The sequence below is a fragment of the Podarcis gaigeae genome (assembly GCF_964106915.1).
Source record: "Podarcis gaigeae genome assembly, chromosome: 13".
Taxonomy (NCBI): Eukaryota; Metazoa; Chordata; class Lepidosauria; order Squamata; family Lacertidae; genus Podarcis; species Podarcis gaigeae.
The window spans coordinates 39,492,664-39,515,918 of record NC_139689.1 but is presented as its reverse complement, the minus strand read 5'-3'; the positions used below and the strand labels follow the sequence as shown (position 1 = coordinate 39,515,918).

The window sequence follows — 23,255 nt, the reverse complement described above, 5'->3', positions numbered from 1 at the left end:
GTTTCTGCGGAGGATGGTTTTTCCTTCCACATACAAGTTATTTGACATGGGCAATGAAATGTAGAAGAGTACACTGAAAATTTTCAAGTACTGACTGTCGACTAGGATCCTTAACGTACAGAGATAAGTTGCTCCTCCAGTTGTTAAGCAGTAGGTGTGAATCCTGCACTGTGCTGCTTCTTTGTTTTTGTTTTTTTAAATAATTTTTATTAAGTTTTCCATTTAACAATCCAATCATATCACATTCATTATTCCAAATTATACCAATACATATCATAAAGTCCAAATATTTTGCCAAATTATAAATGTTTGTTGGGCATTCCCATGCTTCGAGTTCAGTAAGGGTCCAGTCATCTCATATTTCTTCTGCTTTTAGTGTTCACCAGTCCCATCTTTTAATCTTCTTGTTGTTATCCTTTTTCTTCTTAATAGCCTCTGAGTTGTTCCCACAGCCGAGTTAAAGTAAGCATTATTATGCTTCTGTGTGAACTTTGTAAGGCTCTCCCTTTTTTAAAAGCTGGGAAGTTTTTTGTTTGCAATAAATCTTCACATGCTGATGCAAAAGTCCTGCTCGGGTGGCAGGCGCCATCTTTCTCAGTTCCGATGAAATAGAATCTAAGGGTCTGCTCATTAATTTTCCCAGACAAGTTGCGCCATAAATCAGTCTTTCCAGGGAAGATTTGCCATCTAATTTAGAATACAAACATGATAACAGAGCAATGGCTCACCTCCTCCTCTGACTATTATGTTACAATATGGATGCAATGCAGCTGCAAAGTGCTAGCTTGAAAAGTAAACAAGATGGGAATGTTGGGACTGCCCGTGGGAATCAGAGGGACAGTCATTTCACAGAGCAAAGCACTGGAATAACTCAGAGTGTAATATGAGCTCTTCCATTTGTTTCCTATCCAGGAAGTGTTAGTCTCTACACTGCTGGAGCTTGAAGAGAGCAGTCATGTTTTTTGTAATGCTGCAAAGACAGAAATAAACGCATGTAAATACGTTTCTGTCTATTTCTTTCCCCTGCCTGGGAGGGCAGGAAAGAGGGGTGTGTTCTTCTCACGTTTGAGAAGAATCGCCGATCGAGACCTTGCCTGTGTCTGCTGGGGAATGCAGCCAGGGAGGTCAACAGGGAATCAAGCCGGGTGCCTGGGAGAGTTGCCAGTTTCTCCTGATAAAGCGCTTGATATCCCGACATCTGGTAGCATATGGTAACATCTGGTAGCATGGAGCGATGGCATCGATCCATGAAAGCAGCTAAAGAGGTTGATGGATCGGACTTCATCCTCTGCAAGGAGATAAAGGAGTTTGTGGTAGCATGCGGATGGCGACTGCGACGAACGGCTGGACACCGAAGCAGACGTTTTTGCTGATAAGCAAGGAGCAATGGAACCCCAAGGTATGCTGATTAATGGGCTAAAAGAGTGAACGCAGATTGATTCTTCTCTGGTTCACAAAGGCTGTCTTTTTGGATAGAAAAACAGCACAGTGAGAGAGGCACATTCTTCGCATTCTTGGGACTGATAACGATTTGCTTGCTCAAAGAAGGAATGTCCAGTTGCTAAGCAACAAAACTTCAGTTTTTTTCAGCTACTTTCGGAGATAGTTAGCTTGAAAAGATACTGGAAAGTTACTACCAACACGGAAGTGAGGCTGGGACTAGAGGCTAGAAAAACAACGTTTGTTTGTCTGCTATCTCAATGCTCTTGGAGGGACTTCCAAAGCAGCCTGCATTTAGCTGCCAGGTGCAAAGAGTAAACAGCCAGCTTTTGGATTTTAGAGGCTCGAGAGTGAGAGCTGAGGCTTGAGATTGAGATGGCTTTGTTCTCTCAGAAGCTCCGAAAAGCTTGTGAAGCTGGAGTGAGAAGCAAGAGCCGAAAATTGACTACCCCAGAAGGGGAGAGCCAAGATGATGCTGGCCAAATTCCTGAAAGCTTATTGAAAGCTGAGGAGAGCTTTGACCCCAAAGGGGGGAGTGAAGGAACTGTTGCTGCTGTTCCTGTTGATGTTCCTGTTCTTGCTGCAACAGATGTTGCTGACAGGGGGAGAGAAGCTCGGAGTTCTGACACCCCCACTGCTTCTGCAAGTGAAGAACAGGCTGTTGCTTTAAACGTTGTCCATTGTTTCAATTGTGGACAGACTGGGCATCTTCAGTGGAATTGTAAGAAGCCACGTCAACAGAATGGAGCTAAGGGGAGCTCTGCAAAGCCTGAGGCGTCAGGCAAAAGTTGTACCAAGTTCCAGATGAAACCTGCAAAGGCATTGCTGTCAACCAAAGCCGCATTTTAAACGGAGAACACTTTTGTTTTGGACATGGGTTGCACACAACACATGACGTCACACAGACAACTGTTTTCTATGTTAAAGAAGCAAAGCTTCACTGTGATACAGGCCAATGGCCAGGAGCTGAAAGCGACTGGGTTTGGAACTGTGTATCTTGAAAGTCTGAACTTGACTATAAACAATGTGTATTTGGTTCCTGATTTAAAGTTCAATCTGCTGAGTGTTTCGCAGATCACAAAGAAAGGACTGACTTTGTCCTATGATAGTGAAAGCTGCAAAATCTTCAAAGATGGAGAGCTGTATCTTTCTGCCAGAGAGAAAGATGGACTGTATTTGTTGACTTTTGATCAAAGTGATTGCATAAATTGTAATGCATCTGAGTCTAACATGACTTCTCTTGCAGGTGTGGCGAAGGACGACCAGAAGACGACCAAAGTTAACAGTGCATTTCATCAAGTGTATGCTGATGTGAGTGGTCCTCTAGCACCATCTAGAGGCAATGCAAGATATTATCTTGTGTGTGTGGATTATTTCACTCATTATGTGTGGATATACACATTGCAGAAACCACAAGAAGCCTTAGAAAGGTTTAAAGAGTTTTGTGACAAAGTTAAAACTGTTCATGATGCTAACATTGATTGTCTTTTCATAGATGAAAAGCCAGTTTTTCTTTTACAGGATTTTCAAGATTTCCTAGATGAGAAAGGCATAAGGCACAAGGTTGCTGTTTCAGCAGGTGCATGGAACAAAAGTGTCTGTATGCAAGTGAACAAAGAATTGCAAAATGGGATGAAGGCGCAATTGCTGAGTTCACATTTGCCACATGAGTATTGGGCGGAATCGGTATTGTGTTTTTGTTACTCGTGGTTGAGAAAGGTTTCAAAAGGTTTGGGATGTTCTCCTTTTGAAAAGCTATTTCACAGAAAACCTTCTGTAGCCCATTTTAAGGTTTTTGGGTCTCATGTTTTGACTGAAGCTCCAGGTGAAGTAAAGAATGCCAGAGGAATTTTTGTGGGTTATGAAAAGGGTCTCTACTGAGAAATTTTGTCTGAATCTGGTCAGGTGATTCTCACAAAATTTCTAGAGAGTGCTCCTAAACAGGAGAGAGTAATTGTTCACATATTTCCCACAGAGGACAATTCAGATGATGATGATGATTTTGCTGATTACAGTGGTACTGAGAATGACAGTGATAGCTCAAAGAACTCAGTTGACACAGTCATTGAGAGGAAATCTCACACAATGGCTAGACCTTCACAGGTGGAGGATGAACCACTGTTTACTATTGGAACTGGTTCTCCAAAGAGTCCTGATACTGAACCAGTAAGCAGAGAGGATCAGCACCTCATACGCAGGTCCGAGAGAGTTACAAAGGGTGTATCACCCAAGAGGTATTCAAAGGAGTTTGCTAACTCAACTGTTGCATGTCTTACTATTGTTGACAACTCAAGACAGGTTGAAGCTGTGTCTAAGTCAGAGACAAAGACACAACAGGGAGTTGCTAAGCGTAACACTACATTCCCTAGCCAAGGTAATGCAGATGAACTCGTTCCTTGGAAGTCAGACAACCAGAGAGGTACACTGGGGAAACCAGTGGCGGGTAGTTCCAAGGGTGGAACTGAAACAACAGGGGATTGTTATATGTATAACAACTGTTTGTTTTCTTCTCTGGATCAAGCTATATTCGCAGCGCACATTGATTCATATGGGGGAGTATGTTACGATATGGATGCTATGCAGCTGCAAAGTGCTAGCCTGAAAAGTAAACAAGATGGGAATGTTGGGACTGCCCGTGGGAATCAGAGGGACAATCATTTCACAGTGCAAAGCACCGGAATTAGCTCAGAGTGTAATATGAGCTCTTCCGTTTGTTTCCTATCCAGGAAGTGTTAGTCTCTACACTGCTGGAGCTTGAAGCAAGGATCGGAGAACTAAGGTGGAGAGATCATTTTTTTCGGTGTGAGTTAAAAGATAATAATTCCATGAATTTGACAGAAGTTTTGTGCTGGAGAGTAAGAGCGGAACTTTAGAAGTTTCTGGGTAACCCCCGCCCCCCGGACCCGGGAGCGTCCTGTGTGTGAGCCTGAGGAAGAGGAACAAGGAGTTTGACAGCTGTCAAAGGAGCTGTCAAACTGGCAGTTAAAGTTAAAAAAATTTATTACTTAATCTCTCTGGACTAAATGTGTTACATTTGAACTAAAGTTGTTGGGAACAAAGTAGTAACAAATAACAAGGTAACGGATTGTTGGAAAAGGACTATTAAGTAACCAGAACCCCCCTAGGGGGAATTCTGAGACACTACAATGGCTGCAGATGGAAAACTACAGGCAGAGATAGAAAGAATGTTTTTTCTCGTGGGAATACTGCAAGAGCAGAGTATGGCTATGAACAAAGAACTTATGACCTTGACTTCTAAAACAAGCAACTCTGCTGAATGCATAAAGGACCTGACTGGGGAAAAATCTGCAGCTGCAGCTGAATTAGAAGAGATATCTTTAGATCTGGAGGAGAGGGAAGAAGGAGTGGAGAAAGTACAAGTGGAGAGTACCAACCAGAAGCCTACATTGCTAGAACATAAAGAAGAAGATCTTTGGATTACAAATCTGCGAAAGATGCGAAAGATGAAGGAGGAAGCCCCCGGAGTATTTGGAATACTGGAATTTAAAAGGAATAAGAAACATGATTGGGACTTCCTCTTTGAATATGGGAGATCAGTGGACCTTTTGCAGCAGCTGCTATTAAGAATTTTGGCTGGAAGAAAATTTGATGTGATTGTGATAGAACTCCTTCGAGACCTGAGGACCAACAAAAAGGGCTACCAACAAAACCGGCAGAGAGAGACTGACAGAGATTTGAAGGCCTCGGATGTGAGGAATCCAGGCTAAGAACTGTTTTTGTGGACATTTATTTGGGAAGGGACGGAAACCGGGGTAGGGAGGGAGGGGAGAACAGAATTTCAAAATTTTTATGATTTTTGTGTTTGGTTATTATGACTTATATTTAATACAAAAAGGGGGAAATTCATGGAAGGGAATTTGGGTCGACCTTAGAAAAGGATTTAATATCTATAAGAGAATTGGATAAGTAAAATTTGGGCAAGTAAAAAGAGCTAAGTTTAAAAATAATAACAATATGTTAAGGATGAGAGATAAGTACTTGCTGAGCTAACTATGGGAATTGGGATGTATGAAGGGGGGTGGGGGGAAGTCAGGGAGTGGGGATAAGAAAGTAAGGATATGAAATTATACATGTTTTGTCTTTGTCTTTTCTTGTGTGTCTGTGATGTCTTTATAAAATGTGAAAATCCAATAAAAATTTTATTAAAAAAAAAATACACTGCTGGAGCTTGAAGAGAGCAGTCATGTTTTTTGTAACGCTGCAAAGACAGAAATAAAGGCATGTAAATACGTTTCTGTCTATCTCTTTCCCCTGCCCGGGGGGGGGGCAGGAAAGAGGAGTGTGTTCTTCTCACGTTTGAGAAGAATAGCCGATCGAGACCTTGCCTGCGTCTGCTGGGGAATGCAGCCAGGGAGGTCAACAGGGAATCAAGCCGGGTGCCTGGGAGAGTTACCAGTTTCTCCTGATAAAGGGCTTGATATCCCGACATATTAATCTTGCAACATAGTCTCGTAATGGCGGATCCCTATTAAAAACTGCGTCACAGTTTTCTTTCCAAATCTTTCACAAAACAAAGGCTTTAGTTGATATTCACATGTAGGCTGAGTTTCCCCAAAGCCAAAAGGGTTTGTTGCCCATTTCTTCCCAAAGTGAAGGGAAGTGACATAGACGAAGCCTGATAGGACAGCTTACTCCATGGCATTAACCCCCTTCATACATTGATTAGATGTCAGCATGATGGTTATATGAGGCTGGTTACCCTACAATTCTCTTCCATGGGATGTGACATATCCAGGCAGTGGGAACTGGCCTGGAATGCATTAGGATTTTCCCTATAGGAGAGAAAGGAAATCATTGGCTCTCTCTGTGAATGCTCACCTTACGAACCAATTCCAATGAGTGGATTCTGTTTGAATTCTGTTCAGTACCTGCCAGTACTGAACGTTGGAGGCATCCTGAGTGTCAGTAAGGAGAGACATATGCATTACTTCATAGTTCCTATTTTTTCTCCAATGCAGCTCCATCCCTTCCTTAGGAGTGTCTCCTTCAACAACTCTGCTGGAGAAACGGTATCTTTCAGTGAGAGCAGGGAAGTAGAAGCTGGCTTTGATATTGCCAACATAGTCACTTTTCCAAATAACTCCTTCATGAGAGTCAAGGTTGGAAGACTGGGTGGAGAGGCTGTCCCAGCCCAGCTGATGTCCATTGATGACAACAGAATGGTGTGGCACCAGAGCTTTCACCAGGTGAGGCATAATTCCTACATCCATGAGAGATGGGAAAAGAGAATATCTATAACATTGCATTCCAACTGATCGCACTCAATTTGAGATATTTGTTCCCCAGATGAACAGGTTGAGCACACTTTTTTTAAAAAGCATGAATAGAAAAATGAGTAGTTTGGCTCTGAGTTTGGAATAAGTATTTTAGTGTCTTCCTATTTCTAGTTGGGGGCCGGGGAAAATACTACTAATTTCTGTGTGCTAAAATGCTTATTTGTTTATTTAAATGGGCAGGTTTCACCCATTTCGCTATGTAACTCAAATTGCCCTCCTGGTTCCAGGAAGGAAAAGAAGGAGGGGGAGCCATTCTGCTGCTGTAATTGTGCTCCAGGTCCTCAAGGCAAGATTTCATCCCAGAAAGGTAGGAGACACAATATATAGATGGTACTTTTCAAATGTATGAAGGAGACATCTGTGATATTTCTATTTTAACCTTAAGAGTTCCACACCGGTAGCATTTGTAGTTCCTGTCCAGAACATTGAAATCTGACTATATTATTTTCTCTCCAGACATGGATGACTGTTTTGGGTGCCCTGAAGATCACTATCCACACAGAGACCAATCACAATGCATTCCAAAGACCATCAGCTTCCTTTCTTTTAAAGAGCCTCTGGGGATGAGCTTAGCATTTTTTGCTCTTTCTCTCTTTCTCCTCACAATATTAGTCTTTGTCATCTTAATTAAACACCAGGATACACCACTTGTCAGAGCAAACAATCAGGACCTCACCTACACTCTCCTCACTTTCCTCCTGCTCTGCTTCCTCTGCCCATTCATCTTCCTCAGCCCTCCAGAAAGAATGAGCTGCCTGCTCCGACAAATGGCTTTTGGCCTTGTTTTCACAGTGACCGTTTCTTGTGTGCTGGCAAAACGATCACGGTGGTTCTGGCCTTTGTGGCCACCAAACCAGGATCCCGAATGAGGAAGTGGGTGGGGAAAAGACTGGCAAGCATCATTGTGTTTTCTTGTTCCCTTATCCAAGCAGGAATTTGTGCTGTGTGGTTAGTAACCTCTCCCCCATTCCCTGATTCTGACATGCAGTCTGTGATGAGGGAAATCATTCTAGGCTGCAACGAAGGGTCAGTTGCCCTGTTTTACTGTGTCCTGGGCTACATGGGCTTTTTGGCCATTCTCAGCTTTGTTGTGGCCTTTTTTGCCAGGAAACTGCCAGACTGTTTTAATGAGGCCAAATTCATCACCTTCAGCATGCTGTTGTTTTGTAGTGTTTGGATCTCCTTTATTCCAGTCTACCTGAGCACCAAGGGGAAATACATGGTGGCTGTGGAGATCTTCTCTATCTTGGCCTCCAGTGCTGGCTTACTTGGTTCCATCTTTGCCCCCAAATGCTACATCATTGTGTTGAGGCCTGATTTGAACTGCAAGGAGATGTTAATAAAGAAGAAATAATAAATTAACCTATCAACTCTGTTTATTTGTTCTATCAGAATATGGGTAAATTAATCTCCCCTTTTCTACACCCCATAACTATGTTATATTTTATCTGTTACAATTCCTATGTGCAATTCCTTTAAAAATCCTCTGTGGTCTCTCTGAGATAGGGGTCCTCAACCTTTTTCCATGTTTGGGTGCATTTGGAAAACTAAGAAACTGTCATGGGTTCTGCAAAGTATGAAGCCTGACTACAACATCAGATGGTGGTTAATTATAGACTGAAAAAGAGAAAACAATACATTGGGAAGCTTAGAAAGCTTCTCCTTATTCTTTTCTATGTGATTCCCCAGTAAGTAAGGTTTCAGTGGAACTGCTACGGACATGATTCATCAGTACCATTGATTTCAGTAGTTACAGGCAATATTTGCTACACAATTTCTGGTTTTTATTTTTTTATTTTTTTAGCTACTTTTCAATTTCTATGCGGTCTTGAGGAGAGCGACCTTCACGCCTCATTGTTCTTACGTATAACAATGGTGGTATTGCTAATGGGCTTTGGTTCAGAAGATGGGACTGGTTAGTTCTGAATGAATATTTTGGAGAAAAAGCATTTTGAACATGAGTAGAATAAAAGTCCTTTTAATTAGAAAATACAATATTATCTCACATTTTTTGAAAAATGGTGGAACAAGAAGATTGGTAAATAAAAAGACCATTTTATTCCATGACCCACTATGAATACTAAATACATCTGAGCAATTGTAAAGTTAATTCTCTCTTACATCATGATATCTCAAATACATTAATTAACCATTCTTTTTGTATTTGCTAATCATTTTTTCTTTATTACATCTATATATCGCCCCTTAGAATTGCCTTAGAATTACATTTAAGGAAGATACCAAAATGCTCTTAGAATTTTAGCAGTCCCCAAAACAGCAAAAACTAGCTTAAAAGGTAAAGGTAAAGGTACCCCTGCCCGTACGGGCCAGTCTTGACAGACCCTGGGGTTGTGCGCCCATCTCACTCAAGAGGCCAGGGGCCAGCGCTGTCCGGAGACACTTCCGGGTCACGTGGCCAGCGTGACATCGCTGCATCTGGCGAGCCAGAGCCGCACACGGAAACGCCGTTTACCTTCCCGCTGGTAAGCGGTACCTATTTATCTACTTGCACCCGGAGGTGCTTTCGAACTGCTAGGTTGGCAGGCGCTGGGACCGAGCAGCGGGAGCGCACCCCGCTGCAGGGATTCGAACCGCCGACCTTTCGATTGGCAAGTCCTAGGCGCTGAGGCTTTAACCCACAGCGCCACCTGCGTCCCTTAAAAACTAGCTTACCTCACCCTAATTACATAACATACATGGCCTATTGTTCTCTATCAGTCTACCCAAGAAGCGCAACATTTAAGGTCTTAGCTGGTTGCTACAAGTTCAGAACTCATGGCTCTAAGAAGCCTCTCTTGGACTCCTATACCAATAATCTGGAGCTTTCACCGCTGTAACTAAGCCAAGTGCTACTGCCTGTGTTTTCTGACTGGTGTATGGAGAAACACATGAATCTGACCTTTGAAGAATTTGTATGTAAACCAGTTTTTCACTGACCAGATGTGTGGTCCTTTTCAATGGTAAGGGGAGAGGGAAGTTTTGGAACTCATGAGGGTATATTTTTAAGATCTAACAACCCATATTTTCACACTTTACTTTGCTGAATTTTGTGATTTGAAATCTCTGCTAGGGTTCTCTCACCAAAGAGTACTTGCCCCAAACCTGGATCTTGGCGTCCAGGAAATTCTCCCTGTTTATACTTAATTTTCCTTGCTACCTACACAAATCATCTGCCATAACTCAATCTCTTTCACAATTTTTCAGTCTTAGTAGAATTGTCAATAAATTTTTAGAGGTCAGACTGATCTTTTCCACTGTTCAGATAAAGCTTTCCAGCACTGATAGCAGACTGGACCACTGTTCTGTTCTTTTCTTCCTCCTTGTAGTTATTTTTGCATGCTCTTTTGTTGTCCCATAAATAGACAGAAACTACTTTTGATTAAATAACAGAAGCATGTGCTGGTGTTTTTTCTAGTCATTTTGTTGTTTTTGATGTAGAGAGACCTAGTTATCATCACAGCTGTAATTATCCATCTGTTGGGTCTCTGGACCGTAATAAAGATTGATTGAATTATAAATCTCGTCATGACTAAGTCTCTCTTGAATAATGTCTCAATAGATTTCCAGACAATACCAGCCAGAGTGTAAACATGGCCATAAAACTCCTTCCTGCCATTCTAAGCAAGGGAGAGGGAAGAGGAAGAGGGAGGATTTCTGCATTTCTCTTTTTTGAGGTGTAAAATAGAATTTTAATCTGTGAATTGGTAGGAAAGTGCTGTTCCTGGCAGAATATTGTACTGAGCGTGGTTCTGAAGCTAAACTTCATTTTCCAGCTGGAAATGAGGGTGTCGGATGAGAAAGGATATTTGCCTCAGTATGTTGCTGTTTGTTGTGCCCATTCTCTTTCATCTGCCTCATATGGTGTGCAAACATACACGTTGCACCATCCATGATCTGTCCAGAATTCCACATGAATACTACCAACCTGGTGATCTTCTTGTTGGCGGACTTGCTTCTCACCTCTTTACCAATTTTGACAAAGTAGACTTCACAGAAAGGCTAACCACCCATCAACTTCTTAATACCTTGTAAATACTTCATGTATCAAGTAATCAGGTGGTACAGAAACATTCCCCAGTGCTAACCAGGCTTACTGAGAAGCCTGTTCCACTGATTTTAGAGGGACTTTCTTCCAGGCAGAGGTGTCGGGGAGGGGGGACCATTTCAGAGCTTTTGAGTTGGCTTGGAAGGAGGGAAATGGAGATCTGAGTGTGTCGTCAGTGAGATGAGAGAGTCTTTCTTTCATTCATGTGTTCTCTCCTCCCCACATCCCACCAAATTTCTTCCAAGAAGAGTTTCACAAGAGGAGCCACAACTTAAACCTACCTACTTTAAGATGGAAATCCCTTCTCTGTTCTCAATTTTGAACTTCATCTCTGAAAGGTTGGCGTGAAGGGTCTTAAAAGCTCACCTCTCCTTTGAGGTGAAATTCTCATTCAGATGTTCTCATCCAAGTCAGGCTAGTCTTATATGACCCTCCCAATTTAAAATGTTTCACAGGTTTGAATATGATGAGAATAACTCCATTAAGCCTGGCTACCTGCTTCTCTGTCTTTCAATACAACTTTTTGTGTGGTATCAGATCAGTACCTGTAAATAAACAATTTGTATATGTCTAAGCCCGAAGGCTTAGACTCTATTTTTATCATGTACACTCTATTTTTATCATGTTAGACCTTCGGATGAAGGGGGTTTATTATTATTATTAGTAGTAGTAGTAGTAGTAGTAGTAGTAGAAGTAGTAGTGGTATAATTAATCGTCTTCATGGTTTCAAAATATTTTAAGGCTTCTGTTGATGTCTCTGTGTGACTGTCAATGTCTGTAGCCTTGTAGTGCAACTATGGTGCAGGCTTATTCGATGACAAAGGACTTGTGACAGGAGAAGGGAGTGAATTTCATATATAGACATAGGCTGGATCAGGTCCATTCATTCCAATTGGCCTGGGCAACAACAGACTAATTGGCCTAAGGTTCTGATCAGCCAAGGAATGGCAGTTAACTGTCAGTTGAGAGAAGTAAGGAGGGGTGTGTGAGGGAAAAACCAAAGAAAGCTGTGAAAGTGGACAGCTGAGGTTTAAATATTAAGCTACTTATCCCCAGTGTGTTAGCCATATTTTGTGTTGAAGATCAGAACAGGTAGGAAGCTGCCCTGTTCTTACAAATCAGTTCATATTTGAACATGAACCTGCCAAAATTTGCTTGCTTTAAACAGTTATCTAAACCAAAAGAGAGCCATCATTTGAAATTTATACTTCTCCAGATTTTGCAGTACAATCTTCTAGCCAAGTCATGTATACAAAAATGCAAATACGGATGTAAAGTATCCATCAAAATGCATGGAAATGTTGGCGCACGATTTCTGTTCTCATCCTGAAGCAAAGTTCTTAATCTGAGGTACTATTTCTGGGTTAGCGGAGACTTTAAACTGAAGCGTCTGTAACCTGAGGCGTCTGTAACCTGAGGTACCACTGAATTAATAAAAGTGAGCTACAAGTATAAAAGTGGGATGTATTCCTTCAAGGGAAACTCCTTGGCATATATAATAGGACACAATTTCAACTAAAATGCTGAAGAATTGTCAAGCCTCTCCACCCCCCCTCTTTTAAATTGCATAGCATATATTTCAAAAATATAGCATGAAATTCTCATTGCAGTGTTGTGCCAAAGAACTACCAGCATATTCTGGCCTTGAAATTTGCTGTCAAGGAGATCAATGAGAACCCCAAGATCTTACCAAATATCACCTTAGGATTCCACATCTATGACAGTTACTTTAATGAAAGGATGACCTACCGGGCTGCTCTGAACCTTCCCTCCACATTTATACCCAACTACAAGTGCGACACCCAGAAACACCTGGTGGCAGTTATTGGGGGACTGGACTTTGATACCTCCCTCTACATGGCAGACATATTGAGCATCTACAAGATTCCCCAGGTAAGATACTGCCTTGGACTCTTCACACTCAACCACCATGATCTTTTCTATCAAAAAAACGTTTTGTAGAGTTGTGGCTGAAAAAGGAGGGTGGTCCTGCTCTTCACAAAACATGTTTCCTGTGGGCTTTGCAAATTAAATAACCTGTGTAGCAGAAAACAAATAGTAGTGAGCCATCAGCAGCATTTAAAGATGTCTGCTCTACGTGGGCAGCCTTCTCTCCCCTTCTTAGGCACACTTGCCTTTTCTCTCTGCTCTAGGTCTGAGCAGTGTCTCCCCTGACTCCTCTAACTAGTCTGGTGTCCCAAGTGCAGTGGATGATACAGTCCTATTGGTATATTGAAGGAGGATTCAGTGGCAGGACCAGTTGGTTTCTATCTCAGGCAGCAGAAGGTATGACCTGGCCTCACCCAATAAACCAAGAAGTGTGGGTGGTGTGGGAGAAGGTGGCCCTCTAGATATATGAGGTTCAGACAATTTAGAGCTTTCAAAGGGCAATACTAGGATTTTCAATAGGTGACTTTCTCTTTATGTTTGGAAATGGTCCTGTACAGAACTTCTACTGAGGCATGCAGAGAATGGTCTGGATTGGCCAACAAATGTTGCACTTTGGCTCATGTGTTGGCAGAAAGGTCCCCTCTTTCATCAGAGGTGAAGGAAGCAAGACCTACACAAGATTGGCAACAGCAGCTTACTACTCTAGGGCCTTTACACCCTCATGCATTAACTAGAGCTAAACATGCTAGTTATATAAGGCTGTAACGTATCCACGGTTGGGGCTCAGGAAACACCACCCCACCACCCCATTCCTGCTTTCCGTCCTCCTGACTGAGAAGGTACTGTGCTCATGGCAGACAGCTCATCGCACCTCGCTTCCTTACTCCAACTCCTAAAAAAAACAAAACACCTCCACATTCCATTCTGCAAATTGACATTTCTTCCAACTTTGCCTGTGGCTTACTGGCTGAAGACTGAAGCTGCTATTTTGCAAATCTGGAAGCCTGCCTGTCAGGAGGCAGCTGTGCACACGTTCTGGCATTTGTGTGTGATTCTGTGCGTCTGTACTACAATAGAGGCTTGGAAAGGAGGGGAAGGGAGGACGTCATAAAATGCGGAGGTGAAATGTTGTGATTAAACAAAGGGGATGAAATGGAGAAGGAAAATTAGGGAGAGGGGCAGCAGCGGGACAGGAAAGCAAGGAGAATGAACTGGAGACAGAAGATGAGAAAAAGGAGAGCAAAGCAGAGCAGCACTCCATGGAGGCCAAATTGGCCACCCTCCCAACTTTCTGGAGTATCCTTCCTGAGGCAACTCGCTCATCTTGTCTCCATGGCAGGCAGGCCCTGAATACACATACAATCCTTCTTCTGCATTTATGAATTATGCCTCTTTATTCCCTTTAGCTCACTTATGGTTCCTTTGCTCCAGAAGATCCTGGTCAAAGCCATTCTACTTCCTTCTATAGGATGGTGCCCAATGAAGCCCATCAGTACACTGGGATTGTTGAGTTACTTCTGCACTTTGGTTGGACGTGGGTTGGGTTGCTCGCTGTGGATAATGACAGTGGAGAGAGATTTATTCAGACCCTGAAACCTCTGCTCTCCCAGAAAGGCATTTGCTTGGCCTTCTCAGAGACAACCCCGAAAATCACATATTTGGCAGAGTTTTATGATTTGCAGTCTGACTTCATCCAAATCTATCATGTTATTATGGAAAGTGAAGCCAAGGTTGTTGTTTTCTATGGAGGAACAACATCCATGGTTCGCTTGCGAACAATGCTAGTGCTGGGTGAAATGGAAAATATTAACGAAATATCTGTGGGCAAGGTGTGGATTCTGACAGCACAGGTGGATTTCACAGCATTGACCTACCAAATGAGCATGGATATGCAAGTCTTCCACGGTTCCCTTTCCTTTGCACTTTATTCAAATGTGGTACAAGGATTCAAAGCCTTTCTTCAGGGACAAAATCCTTTTGAGGAGAATGGAAATGGCTTTGTCAAGCAGTTCTGGGCACAGGTATTTCTCTGTTTATTTCCAAACTCCAATACAGAGGAGCAGGCCAGTGGAACCTGCACTGGAGAGGAGAAGCTGGAAGATCTCCCTTCGTCTGGCTTTGAGATGAGCATAACAAGCCACAGCTATAGCATCTATATTGCTGTTTATGCCACAGCACACGCTCTACATGCCATGTTCTTGCCTGGGACCAAATACAGGGCAGTAGTGGAAGGAGGGATGCAGAAGCTTCAGAAACTGCAGCCTTGGCAGGTAATGCCTATTATAACATAATAATAATAATAATAATAATAATAATAATAATAATAATAATAATAATAATATCTTTATTGTCATTGTCCTCTCTCAGGGACAACGAAAATTACTTGGCTGCTCCATCCACCCAGGTAGGGCACTCCACACAAAATCAGAACAACTATAAAAACACTAATTTAAAACAATACAGTATAATACAGCAAGGAAGATTAGATGACTTTCAAAGTCCAGGTTTCCCATTCAGGGCCGAGATCACTCTGGAGAAGAAGCTGTTCTTGAGATGGCTTGTTCTTGTCTTCATCGTCCTGTATCTCCGTCCCGACGGCAGGAGCTCGAAGAGACAGTGACCAGGATGTGATGGATATTTTACTATGTCCAGTGCCTTCCTATGGCACCTTGTGGCATAAATCTGCTCTAAGGTGGAGAGTGGGCAGCCAACAATGCTCTCTGCTGCCTTAACAACTCTGCACAACCCCATTCTGTCCTGGGTTGTACAGCTTCCGTACCACACACATAAGCCATAAGTGAGCACGCTCTCAATGGCACAGTGATAGAAGGCAAGCAGCAGTTTCTGCGGAGGATGGTTTTTCCTTCCACATACAAGTTATTTGACATGGGCAATGAAATGTAGAAGAGTACACTGAAAATTTTCAAGTACTGACTGTCGACTAGGATCCTTAACGTACAGAGATAAGTTGCTCCTCCAGTTGTTAAGCAGTAGGTGTGAATCCTGCACTGTGCTGCTTCTTTGTTTTTGTTTTTTTAAATAATTTTTATTAAGTTTTCCATTTAACAATCCAATCATATCACATTCATTATTCCGAATTATACCAATACATATCATAAAGTCCAAATATTTTGCCAAATTATAATTTTTTGTTGGGCGTTCCCATGCTTCGAGTTCAGTAAGGGTCCAGTCATCTCATATTTCTTCTGCTTTTAGTATTCACCAATCCCATCTTTTGATCTTCTTGTTGTTATCCTTTTCCTTCTTAATAGCCTCTGAGTTAAAGTAAGCATTATTATGCTTCTGTGTGAACTTTGTAAGGCTCTCCCTTTTTTAAAAGCTGGGAAGTTTTTTGTTTGCAATAAATCTTCACATGCTGATCCAAAAGTCCTGCTCGGGTGGCAGGCGCCATCTTTCTCAGTTCCGATGAAATAGAATCTAAGGGTCTGCTCATTAATTTTCCCAGACAAGTTGCGCCATAAATCAGTCTTTCCAGGGAAGATTTGCCATCTAATTTAGAATACAAACATGATAACAGAGCAATGGCTCACCTCCTCCTCTGACTATTATGTTACAATATGGATGCAATGCAGCTGCAAAGTGCTAGCTTGAAAAGTAAACAAGATGGGAATGTTGGGACTGCCCGTGGGAATCGGAGGGACAGCCATTTCACAGTGCAAAGCACCGGAATTAGCTCAGAGTGTAATATGAGCTCTTCCATTTGTTTCCTATCCAGGAAGTGTTAGTCTCTACACTGCTGGAGCTTGAAGAGAGCAGTCATGTTTTTTGTAATGCTGCAAAGACAGAAATAAACGCATGTAAATACGTTTCTATCTCTTTCCCCTGCCCGGGGGGTGGGGGCAGGAAAGAGGGGTGTGTTCTTCTCACGTTTGAGAAGAATCGCCGATCGAGACCTTGCCTGCGTCTGCTGGGGAATGCAGCCAGGGAGGTCAACAGGAAATCAAGCTGGGTTACCAGTTTCTCCTGATAAAGGGCTTGATATCCCGACATATTAATCTTGCAACAAAGTCTCATAATGGCGGATCCCGATTAAAAACTGCGTCACAGTTTTCTTTCCAAATCTTAGGATTTTCCCTATAGGAGAGAAAGGAAATCATTGGCTAGCTATGGGAATGCTCGCCTTACGAACCAATTCCAATGAGTGGATTCTGTTTGAATAGCAATACCTGCCAGTACTGAACATTGGAGGCATCCTGAGTGTCAGTAAGGAGAGACATATGCATTACTTCATAGTTCCTATTTTTTCTCCAATGCAGCTCCATCCCTTCCTTAGGAGTGTCTCCTTCAACAACTCTGCTGGAGAAATGGTATCTTTCAGTGAGAGCAGGGAAGTAGAAGCTGGCTTTGATATTGCCAACATAGTCACTTTTCCAAATAACTCCTTCAGGAGAGTCAAGGTTGGAAGACTGGGTGGAGAGGCTGTCCCAGCCCAGCTGATGTCCATTGATGACAACAGAATGGTGTGGCACCAAAGCTTTCACCAGGTGAGGCATAATTCCTACATCCATGAGAGATGGGAAAAGAGAATATCTATAACATTACATTCCAATAGATCACACTGCATTTGAGAAATTTGTTCCCCAGATGGTCAGGTTGAGCACACTTTTTTAAAGCATGAATAGAAAAATGAGTAGTTTGGCTCTGAGTTTGGAATAAGTATTTTAGTGTCTTCCTATTTCTACTTGGGGGTCGGGGGAACTACTACTAATTTCTGTGTGCTAAAATGCTTGTTAATTACTACAAACTTGACATGAGCCAACAGTGTGACGCGGCAGCTAAAAAAGCCAATGCAATTCTGGGCTGCATCAATAGGAGTATAGCATCTAGATCAAGGGAAGTAATAGTGCCACTGTATTCTGCTCTAGTCAGACCTCACCTGGAGTACTGTGTCCAGTTCTGGGCACCACAGTTCAAGAAGGACACTGACAAACTGGAACGTGTCCAGAGGAGGGCAACCAAAATGGTCAAAGGCCTGGAAACGATGCCTTATGAGGAACGGCTAAGGGAGCTGGGCGTTTAGCCTGGAGAAGAGGAGGTTAAGGGGTGATATGATAGCCATGTTCAAATATATAAAAGGATGTCACATAGAGGAGGGAGAAAGGTTGTTTTCTGCTGCTCCAGAGAAGCGGACACGGAGCAATGGTTCCAAACTACAAGAAAAAACATTAGGAGGAACTTCCTGACAGTGAGAGCTGTTCGACAGTGGAATTTGCTGCCAAGGAGTGTGGTGGAGTCTCCTTCTTTGGAGGTCTTTATGCAGAGGCTTGACAACCATATGTCAGGAGTGCTCTGATGGTGTTTCCTGCTTGGCAGGGGGTTGGACTCGATGGCCCTTGTGGTCTCGTCCAACTCTATGATTCTATGATTCTACATCCATGAGAGATAGGAAAAGGGAATATCTTTAACATTACATTCCAATAGATCACACTCCATTTGAGAAATTTGTTCCCCAGATGGTCAGGTTGAGCACACTTTTTTAAAGCATGAATAGAAAAATGAGTAGTTTGGCTCTGAGTTTGGAATAAGTATTTTAGTGTCTTCCTATTTCTACTTGGGGGTCGGGAAATACAACTTGGGGGTCGGGAAATACTACTAATTTCTGTGTGCTAAAATGCTTATGTGTTTATTTAAATGGGCAGGTTCCACCCCTTTCTGTATGTAACCCAAGTTGCCCTCCTGGTTCCAGGAAGGAAAAGAAGGAGGGGGAGCCATTCTGCTGCTATAATTGTGCTCCATGTCCTCAAGGCAAGATTTCATCCCAGAAAGGTAGGAGACACAATATATAGATGGTACTTTTCAAATGTATGAAGGAGACATCTGTGATATTTCTATTTTAACCTTAAGAGTTTCACACTGGTAGCATTTGTAGTTGCTGTCCAGAACATCTGAAATCTGACTATATTATTTTCTCTCCAGACATGGATGACTGTGTTGGGTGCCCCGAAGATCACTATCCACACAGAGACCAATCACAATGCATTCCAAAGACCATCAGCTTCCTGTCTTTCAAAGAGCCTCTGGGGATGAGCTTAGCATTGTTGGCTGTTTCTCTCTCTCTCCTCACAATATTAGTCCTTGCCATCTTCATTAAACACCAGGACACACCACTTGTCAGAGCAAACAATCGGGACCTCACCTACACTCTCCTCACTTTCCTCCTGCTCTGCTTCCTCTGCCCATTCATCTTCCTCAGCCCTCCAGAAAGAGTGAGCTGCCTGCTCCGACAAATGGCTTTTGGCCTTGTTTTCACAGTGACTGTTTCTTGTGTTCTGGCCAAAACGATCACGGTGGTTTTGGCCTTTGTGGCCACCAAACCAGGATCCCGAATGAGGAAGTGGGTGGGGAAAAGACTGGCAAGCTCCATTGTGTTTTCTTGTTCCCTTATCCAAGCAGGCATTTGTGCTGTGTGGTTAGTAACCTCTCCCCCATTCCCTGATTCTGACATGCAGTCTGTGATGAGGGAAATCATTCTAGGCTGCAATGAAGGGTCAGTTGCCCTGTTTTACTGTGTCCTGGGCTACATGGGCTTTTTGGCCATTCTCAGCTTTGTTGTGGCCTTTTTTGCCAGGAAACTGCCAGACTGTTTTAATGAGGCCAAATTCATCACCTTCAGCATGCTGTTGTTTTGTAGTGTTTGGATCTCCTTTGTTCCAGTCTACCTGAGCACCAAGGGGAAATACATGGTGGCTGTGGAGATCTTCTCTATCTTGGCCTCCAGTGCTGGCTTACTTGGTTCCATCTTTGCCCCCAAATGCTACATCATTGTGTTGAGGCCTGATCTGAACAGCAAAGAGAAGTTAATAAAGAAGAAATAATAAATTAACCTATCAACTCTGTTTATTTGTTCTATCGGAATATGGGCAAATTAATCTCCCCTTTTCTACACCCCATAACTATGTTATATTTTATCTGTTACAATTCCTATGTGCAATTCCTTTAAAAATCCTCTGTGGTCTCTCTGAGATAGGGGCCCTCAACCTTTTTCAATGTTTGGGTGCATTTGGAAAACTAAGAAACTGTCATGGGTACTGCAAAGTATTAAGACCTGACTAGAACACCAGATGACGGTTAATTAGAAGCTGAATTAGAGAAAGCAGTATATTGGGATGCTTAAAAAGCTTCTGCTTATTCCTTTGTATGCGATTTTCTGGTAAATAAGGTTTCAGTGGAACGGCTACTGTCATGATTAATCAGTCCCATTGGGCGATACTATATCAGGTTCCAGAAAAAGGGTATAAACCGCCATCTACCTCATGCTTCAATCACAACTTGGCTTTCAGTTTTCCCTCTTGTTTTCACCTGCCTTATAATGAACATGAATAAACCAGCATAAACCAGGGGGTGTGGCATGGCTTGTGAGCAGGTATTTCTTAGGGCTAAGCAAGAGTCTTTAAAAATCTGTAAGTGTACTTCTTTATGTACACCGAATATTTTGAACTGTTGATTTATTTGTCAACTTATATGGACCTTTGGGTCCCTTTTGCTTCAAATGATTGGTATGGATTCTTGAGAAGGAAGTTCTATGTTACTGCTGGTCATGGAGCAAGCTTTGGGGACATTTGTTCTGCTTTGTGCTAATGTGGATATCCTAGCTTCCCTGGGTAGTTAATACCTTGTTCCTTTATTCTTGCTAGTTGGTAAAAGCATTGGGATGTGTTATTGCACCTCATTCCTGACAACACCCTTTAACCAAAGGATAACCAGGGAAAACCAACCCTGACAGCACCCCAGCAAAGTCACCCAAAATTCTGACTCATGGAACTCAGGTTGGATGCTGGATATTCTTGGGATTCACCAAGACAAAAATCTTGCCTGCTGAGCCACAGGCCCACAAGTTATAGCCATAACCAAGCAGCTACATACCAGATTCAGATGCATTCCTACAATAAGAAGTGAAAGCAGCAAATGGAAGCAAATACGTTATTGAGAGATTGCAGCACCAAACAGAACCATTTTAGCTTAGAATTACATTTAAGGAAGATACCAAGACACTCTTGGAATTTTAGCAGAGCCCCCAGATAGCAAAAGCTACCTTACCTCACCCTATTTACCAGCCTTTAGAATCATAGACCCCGCCAGCAGGCTTTATCAAGACATACATGGCCTATTGCTCTCCATCAGTCTACCCAAGAAGCGCAACATTTAAGGTCTTAGCTGGTTGCTACAAGCTCAGAACTCATGGCTCTAAGAAGCCTCTCTTGGACTCCGATACCAATAATTTGGAGCTTTCACCACTGTGACTAAGCCAAGTGTTACTGCCTCTGTTTTCTGACTGATGTATGGAGAAACACATGAACCTGACCTTTGAAGAGTTTGTAAATAAGCCAGTTTTCACTGACCAGATGTGTGGTCCTTTTCAATGATAAGGGGAGAGGAAAGTTTTGGAACTCATGAGGGTATATTTTTAAGATCTAACAACCTATATTTCCACGCCTTTGCTGAATATTTTGTGATTTGAAATATCTGCTGGGGTTCTCTCACCAAAGAGTACTTGCCCCAAACCTGGATCTTGGCATCCAGGGGATCTTCCTTTTTATACTTAATTTTCCTTGCTACCTACACAAATCATCTGTCATAACTCAATCTCTTTCACAATTTTTCAGTTTTAGTATGATTGTCAGTAAATTAATGAACAGATGTTCATCGTGGAAATTTTAGAGGTCAGACTTATCATTTCCACTCTTCAGATAAAGCTTTTCAGCACTGAAACAGACTCCTTGTAGTTATTTCTGCATGCTCTTTTGTCGTCCCATAAACAGACAGAAACCATTTTGATGAAATAACACAAGCATGTGCTGGTGTTTTTTCGTTTTGTTGTTTTTGATGTAGAGAGACCTAGTTATCATCACAGCTGTAATTATCAATCTCGCCATGACTAAGTCTCTCTTGAATAATGTCTCCATAGATTTCCAGAAAATATTAGCCAGAGTCTAAACATGGGCATAAAACACCTTCCTGCCATTCTAAGCAAGGGAGAGGGAAGAGGAAGAGAAAGGATTTCTGCATTTCTCATTTTTGAGGTGTAAAATAGGATTTTAATCTGTGAATTGGTAGGAAAGTGCTGTTCCTGTCAAGGCAGAGTATTGTACTGAGCGTAGTTCTGAAGCTAAGGTTCATTTTCCAGATGGAAATGAGGGTGGCGGATGAGAAAGAGTATTTGCCTCAGTATGTTGCTGTTTGTTGTGCCCCTTCTCTTTCATCTGCCTCGTATGGTGTGCAAACTTACACGTTGCACCATCCATGATCTATCCAGAATTCCACATGAATACTACCAACCTGGTGATCTTATTGTTGGCGGACTTGCTTCTCACCTCTTTCCCTCTTTTGACAAAGTAGACTTCAAAGAAAGGCTAACCACCCATCAACTTCTTAATACCTTGTAAATACTTCATGTATCAAGTAATCAGGTGGTACAGAAACATTCCCCAGCTCTAACCAGGCTTACTGAGAAGCCTGTTCCACTGATTTTAGAGGGATTTCCTTCCAGGCAGAGGTGTCGGGGAGGGGGGACCATCTCAGAGCTGAAGAGTTGGCTTGGAAGGTGGGAAATGGAGATCTGAGTGTGTCGTCAGTGAGATGAGAGAGTCTTTCTTTCATTCATGTGTTCTCTCCTCCCCACATCCCACCAAATTTCTTCCAAGAAGACTTTCACAAGAGGAGCCACAACTTAAACTTACCTAGTTTAAGATGGAAATCCCTTCTCTGTTCTGAATATTGAACTTCACCTCTGAAAGTTTGGGGTGAAGGGTCTTAAAAGCTCACCTCTCCTTTGAGGTGAAATTCTCATTCCGATGTTCTCATTCAAGTCAGGCTAGTCTTATATGACCCTCCCAGTTTAAAGTGTGTCACAGGTTTGAATATGATGAGAACTACTCCATTAAGCCTGGCTATCTGCTTCTCTGCATTTCGATACAGCTTTTTTGTTGGATCAGCTCAGTACCTGTAAATAAACAATTGTATATGTCTAAGCCCAAAGGGCAGTCTGTACACTTTATTTTTATCATGTTAGATCTTTGGATGAAGGGGGTATATTATTATTATTATTATTATTATTATTATTATTATTAATATTATTATTATTAATATTATTATTAATCAGCTTCATGGTTTCAAAATATTTTAAGGCTTCTGTTGCTGTCTCTGTGTGACTGTCAATGTCTGTAGCCTTCTGCTGTAACTATGGTGCAGGCTTGTTCAATGACAGAGGACTGGTGACAGGGGAAGAGAGGGAATTTCATTTATAGACAGGGCTGGATCAGGTCCATTTATTCCAATTGGCCTGGGCAACAACAGACTAATTGGCTGAAGGTTCTGATCAGCCAAGAAATGGCAGTTTACTGTCAGTTGGGGCAGTTGGGAAATGGCAGTTAACTGTCAGTTAACTGCAAGGAGGGAGGTGTGAGGGAAAAACCAAAGAAAGCTGTGGTAAAAGTGGACAGCTGAGGCTTAAATGTTAAGCTATATTTTGTGTTAAAGATCAGAACAAGTGAGCTGGTGTCTACTTTAAGGTAGGAGGCTGCTCAGTTCTTACAAATCAGTTGACATTTAAATATGAACCTACC

The 23,255-nt window shown here is 42.3% G+C and overlaps 1 protein-coding gene and 1 long non-coding RNA gene across 7 annotated transcripts in view; one reads left to right on the top strand and one right to left on the bottom strand.

Moving 5' to 3' along the window:
• LOC310830297 overlaps positions 1-6,512 on the bottom strand; it is a 63,139-nt gene extending 56,627 nt beyond the window's left edge. The window contains exon 1 of the long non-coding RNA XR_014557555.1: positions 6,330-6,512. This is a non-coding gene — a long non-coding RNA (uncharacterized lncRNA). The remainder of the gene's footprint in view (positions 1-6,329) is intronic.
• The window catches only part of LOC310829924 (vomeronasal type-2 receptor 26-like), a 43,846-nt gene that overhangs the window by 10,921 nt on the left and 9,670 nt on the right, over positions 1-23,255 (top strand). For 2 of the 6 annotated variants that reach the window (XM_083709057.1, XM_083709053.1), the window contains exons 1-5: positions 10,389-10,765; positions 12,393-12,675; positions 14,079-14,942; positions 16,950-17,177; positions 18,333-18,459. In XM_083709057.1, coding sequence (XP_083565183.1) covers positions 10,530-10,765; positions 12,393-12,675; positions 14,079-14,942; positions 16,950-17,177; positions 18,333-18,459 — 1,738 coding nt within the window. In that variant the 5' untranslated portion in view covers positions 10,389-10,529. Of the gene's footprint in view, positions 1-10,388; positions 10,766-11,791; positions 11,875-12,392; positions 12,676-14,078; positions 14,943-16,949; positions 17,178-18,332; positions 18,460-23,255 lie in introns of those variants that run through there. The other 4 variants (XM_083709055.1, XM_083709054.1, XM_083709056.1 and 1 more) reach the window with 3 other exon arrangements.